Here is a 6,000-nt window from a genome sequence, read left to right on the forward strand (position 1 = left end):
GAGGCCTCATATTGCGTCAGACAATCCGACACTAATGCCACGTACACACAATCGTTTTTCGGCATGTAGAAAAAAACAAGTTTTTCCAACTTCATCATTAAAACGACGTTGCCCACACACCATCGTTTTAAAAAAAATGCTCTAGCAAAGCGCGGTGACGTACAACACGTACGACGGCACTATAAAGGGGAAGTTCCATGTGGATGACGCCACCCTTGGGGCTGCTTTAGCTGATTCTGTGTTAGTAAAAGACGATTTGCGCTTTTCTGTCTGTTACAGCGTGATGAATGTGCTTACTCCTTTATAAACGGTAGTTTTACCAGAACGAGCGCTTCCGTCTCATAACTTGTGCTTCTGAGCATGCGCGGGTTTAAAACGTCGTTTTAGCCCACACACAACCCAAAAAACGACATAGTTTAAAACGTTTTTAAAAAATGCAGCATGTTCGGAAAAAAAATTGTCGTTTTTCAGAACCCGAAAAATGATGTGCAGCCCACACACGATCATTTAAAATGACATTTTTTTAAAACAACGTTTTTTTCATGCCGAAAAATGATCGTGTGTACGCGGCATAACGTTTTGTAGGAACCGGTGACACTAATACAGTGATCAATGTTAAAAATATACAAGGTCATTGCACTAATGACACTGGCTGAGAAAGGGTTAACATCAGGGGCGATCAAAGGGTTAAATGTGTGCCCAACCAGTGCTTGGTGCATTCACTGTTTGCCATTTTTACTAAGGGATGAGCTTTGCAGGTAAACAAAGCCAGCACATCCTCGCCAGCAGGACAGAGCTTTGTGATGTTTACCCAATTCAGCTCCAGAGCAATATTTTTCTTTGTCACATACATGTAAAAATCCAAATTTTGGGCAATAAAATGACATAAACCCCCCAGAACATTATATATTTTCTGGCCCTGTGAAAAAAAAAGCGACATTTGCAAATTTTTGTTGCACGTGATATTTTTACACGTGTTTTTTTTTTTAAACGCAAATTTCCTGGAAAAATATAATCAAATAAATTTTAGTGCAAAATCACACCTGAAAAAAACTATTTTTGGTTAAAATATAAAAGATGAGGTTGCATCGAGTAAATAGATACCCAACATTCCATGTTTTAAAATTGCGAGCGCCCGCGATAACGGCAAAAACAATGGTGCCCAAAAATCACCATACACAACACTTTAAAAGCCAATACAGCTCATCAATTTAGGCTCCGTTCACATGTGAGCGATCTGAAACGCTGTGGGATGCCCGTGCGATTCCCGTCACTTCCAATGGCACCCCCGATCGCAGCGTGATTTTGCCGCAATTGTCGCCTGACTAATTGACAAAAAATCGCGCAAACGGAATCATGGGAAGCCTGTTGCCCAAAATAAGTACAAGAACTTGTACAGGCCTCCCGCGATTCTGTGTGCGTGATTTTACCACAATTCGGATCGCTCAGACGTGAACAGAGCCTAATGCCCCGTACACACGGCTGGGATTCGTGACGGGAAAAAGTCCGCCGGGAATCCCGACAGGAAAAAAGAGAGCTGGTTCTCTTTTTTTTGCCAGCAGGTTTGGCAGTTTTCCCATCGGAAAAACTGCGAGGGAGCATACACACGGCCGGGACTCCTGGCCAAAAGCTCTCCTCGCAGTTTTCCTGACGGAAAACCCAGCCGTGTGTACAAGGCATTAGAGTCAACTAGGAGCGCTTGTGCTAGAATTATTGTTCTCACTCTGACGTTCGTCACATTCGATGCCGTCGCCGCCATCTTGCTTCACCCTACCTATGCCTTGGAAGCTACCGCGCATGCGTCAAAGTCTCATCGAGCATGCGCAGGTTTCCAAGGAGGCAGGTAAGCATACACACGCTCGGGTTTCTTGACACTGCCGAGAATCCCGACAAGAAAATAGAGAGCAGGTTCTCTATTTTTCTCGTCGAGATTCCCGGCAGTTTTCTCGACGAAAAATCATACACACGCACGGAGAAAACCCTCTGTGTGTACGAGGCCTAAGGACAGATTCTCTTTCGCTGTAGGGATATTCCTTATACATCACAGCGCTCTCAGCACCATGGGGGGGTATACAGGTCCAGTCATCTGTTGGTCTTAGAAACCTTCTGGTCACTGATAGTGTTGCCGCCTCTCTCCTGTGTTACAGTCTGTGGCTTGATAACTGGATCCTCGCTGTGCTATCCTGACGTGCACCATAAGTGGAGCTGTGCAGGATCCTATGATGTGTGGCAGGTATGTGGCACTCAGCGGCGTTACTGTTCCTAGTGTAGGTCCTCAAAGGGGCAGGGGTGAGCAGCTGCACTAGAGTATGGCGTGCAAGCTGGATAGTGGAGGTGCTTCTTCCAGAAGAAGGATCCAGAAGAAGAAGGATCCAGAAGAAGTAGGAGGATCCAGAAGAAGAAGAAGAATAAGTAGGAGGATCCAGAAGAAGAAGAAGAAGTAGTAGAAGGATCCAGAAGAAGAAGTAGAAGGATCCAGAAGAAGAAGTAGAAGGATCCAGAAGAAGAAGTAGAAGGATCCAGAAGAAGAAGTAGAAGGATCCAGGAAGAAGAAGTAGAAGGATCCAGGAAGAAGAAGTAGAAGGATCCAGGAAGAAGAAGTAGAAGGATCCAGGAAGAAGAAGTAGAAGGATCCGGGAAGAAGAAGTAGAAGGATCCGGGAAGAAGAAGTAGAAGGATCCGGGAAGAAGAAGTAGAAGGATCCGGGAAGAAGAAGTAGAAGGATCCGGGAAGAAGAAGTAGAAGGATACGGGAAGAAGAAGTAGAAGGATCCGGGAAGAAGAAGTAGAAGGATCCAGAAAAAGTAGAAGGATCCAGGAGAAGTAGAAGGATCCAGGAGAAGTAGAAGGATCCAGAAAAAGTAGAAGGGTCCAGGAGAAGTAGAAGGGTCCAGGAAGAAGAAGTAGAAGGATCCAGGAAGAAGAAGTAGAAGGATCCGGGAAGAAGAAGTAGAAGGATCCGGGAAGAAGAAGTAGAAGGATCCGGGAAGAAAAAGTAGAAGGATCCGGGAAGAAGAAGTAGAAGGATCCGGGAAGAAGAAGTAGAAGGATCCGGGAAGAAGAAGTAGAAGGATCCGGGAAGAAGTAGAAGGATCCAGGAAGAAGAAGTAGAAGGATCCAGGAAGAAGAAGTAGAAGGATCCAGGAAGAAGAAGTAGAAGGATCCAGGAAGAAGAAGTAGAAGGATCCAGAAAAAAGTAGAAGGATCCAGAAGAAGTAGAAGGGTCCAGGAGAAGTAGAAGGATCCAGGAAGAAGAAGTAGAAGGGTCCAGGAGAAGTAGAAGGGTCCAGGAGAAGTAGAAGGGTCCAGGAAGAAGTAGAAGGATCCAGAAAAAGTAGAAGGATCCAGAAGAAGTAGAAGGATCCAGAAAAAGTAGAAGGATCCAGGAGAAGTAGAAGGATCCAGGAGAAGTAGAAGGATCCAGAAAAAGTAGAAGGATCCAGAAAAAGTAGAAGGATCCAGGAGAAGTAGAAGGATCCAGGAGAAGTAGAAGGGTCCAGGAGAAGTAGAAGGATCCAGGAGAAGTAGAAGGGTCCAGAAGAAGTAGAAGGATCCAGGAGAAGTAGAAGGATCCAGGAGAAGTAGAAGGATCCAGAAGAAGTAGAAGGATCCAGGAGAAGAAGCACCTCCACTAACGCCACACAGTCATAGAGTGCAGCTGCTCACCCCTGCCCCTTTGAGGACCTACACTAGTAACAGTAATGCCGCTGAGTGCCACATACCTGCCACACATCAGAGGATCGGAAGTCTGGGAAGTATACCCTCCCCATAGTCTGGGAAGTATACCCTCCCCATAGTCTGGGAAGTATACCCTCCCCATAGTCTGGGAAGTATACCCTCCCCATAGTCTGGGAAGTATACCCTCCCCATAGTCTGGGAAGTATACCCTCCCCATAGTCTGGGAAGTATACCCTCCCATAGTCTGGGAAGTATACCCTCCCCATAGTCTGGGAAGTATACCCCCCCCCATAGTCTGGGAAGTATACCCCCCCCATAGTCTGGGAAGTATACCCTCCCCATAGTCTGGGAAGTATACCCCCCCATAGTCTGGGAAGTATACCCTCCCCATAGTCTGGGAAGTATACCCTCCCCATAGTCTGGGAAGTATACCCCCCCCCCATAGTCTGGGAAGTATACCCCCCCCCATAGTCTGGGAAGTATACCCCCCCATAGTCTGGGAAGTATACCCTCCCCATAGTCTGGGAAGTATACCCTCCCCATAGTCTGGGAAGTATACCCTCCCCATAGTCTGGGAAGTATACCCTCCCCATAGTCTGGGAAGTATACCCTCCCATAGTCTGGGAAGTATACCCCCCCATAGTCTGGGAAGTATACCCTCCCATAGTCTGGGAAGTATACCCTCCCCATAGTCTGGGAAATATACCCCCCCCCATAGTCTGGGAATTATACCCCCCCCATAGTCTGGGAAGTATACCCTCCCCATAGTCTGGGAAGTATACCCCCCCATAGTCTGGGAAGTATACCCCCCCCCCCCCATAGTCTGGCAAGTATACCCCCCCATAGTCTGGGAAGTATACCCCCCCCCATAGTCTGGCAAGTATACCCCCCCCCCATAGTCTGGGAAGTATACCCCCCCCCCCCATAGTCTGACAAGTATACCCCCCCCCCCATAGTCTGACAAGTATACCCTCCCAGATTAAGGATGCTAAAAAATAACAGATTGCTGGCCAGATCACCAGGGGTAAGAAAAAGAAAACAAATGCGGCCATCATTCCGGGAAGGTGAAAGTGGAAATATATTACGTTTCTGATTTCAGGTTTATTAGCGCTTCACAGCGGAACTCCAGACACAATAATAATTCAGCTCTGTAAACATTTATACAGACATTACTCCAATGTATTTCATCACATACAAGTGTCAGAATCTTGCTGTGTATGTACAGCAGAGCTCAGACTTGGGGGAGGAAGAAGCAGTACAAGGAGCCAATCTGGTGTGCTGCACTACAAGGAACAGGCCAATGGGAGGAGAGAGCAGAGTGACAGAGCCCACCAGTCTGCTGCTTCTTTCCTGATCCAATCACCATCCAGGGGAGGGACATGGCCTGTCAGTGTTATCTGACTGCAGCAGAAACAAAAGATCAGGTCCCCTTGTCCTGACAGAGATGACTGAGCTGTGTGATTCTCAGGGCTGGATGGACAGAAATCACAGCCCTCCCAGTGTCCATATATTCATGTATATACTTCATGTCACCCACATCACCCCCACCATCTGATCACACTATCCCCCCATCCCTGCCCCCATCCCAGGGAGATCACAGCAATGCTGGCCAGCCCAGGACCCTCTGATGATGTGGAAGTGCTAAGCTCTGCACGCACGGCATGCTGGGAGTTGTAGTTCCCACCGGGCGGAGCGGGTAACATTGCGGGGAGTGGGTGAGCTCTTACCAGCGCAGGAGCGAGACTTCCATATCTTCAGTAGAAGGATGATGATGGCGGACAGATGGGAGATATCCCCCAGGAACCTGAAGATGTTCATTGTGATAGGGAAAGGATGGGCCGGGGATCGGTGTGTACTGTGTGCGACTAGGCCTCGTCTGTGAGGGAGGAGAGAGAGAGAGAGAGAGGAGGGGAGATATACGACTGCCTGCCGGGATACTCTCTGCCCCTACAGGAACCAGGAACAACTCAACTCATACCACACACCCTGTACGTACACACTGCGATACCAGTACACACACCCAGTACTACCAGTGTACACACTGCAATACCAGTATACACACCCAGTACTACCAGTGTACACACTGCAATACCAGTATACACTCCCAGTACTACCAGTGTACACACTGCAATACCAGTATACACACCCAGTACTACCAGTATACACACTGCAATACCAGTATACACACCCAGCACTACCAGTGTACACACTGCAATACCAGTATACACACCCAGTACTACCAGTGTGCACACTGCAATACCAGTACACACACCCAGTACTACCAGTGTGCACACTGCAATACCAGTACACACACCCAGTACTA

At 47.7% G+C, this 6,000-nt stretch overlaps 1 protein-coding gene across 1 annotated transcript in view; it reads right to left on the minus strand.

Moving 5' to 3' along the window:
• Window positions 1-5,582, minus strand: part of KDELR1 (KDEL endoplasmic reticulum protein retention receptor 1) — a 48,323-nt gene extending 42,741 nt beyond the window's left edge. The window contains exon 1 of the mRNA XM_040325679.1: window positions 5,405-5,582. Within this exon, the coding sequence (XP_040181613.1) occupies window positions 5,405-5,495 (91 nt within the window). The 5' untranslated portion in view covers window positions 5,496-5,582. The remainder of the gene's footprint in view (window positions 1-5,404) is intronic.
• Between the last annotated feature and the right edge of the window lie 418 nt (window positions 5,583-6,000).

The sequence above is a fragment of the Rana temporaria genome, chromosome 10 (genome assembly GCF_905171775.1).
Source record: "Rana temporaria chromosome 10, aRanTem1.1, whole genome shotgun sequence".
Taxonomy (NCBI): Eukaryota; Metazoa; Chordata; class Amphibia; order Anura; family Ranidae; genus Rana; species Rana temporaria.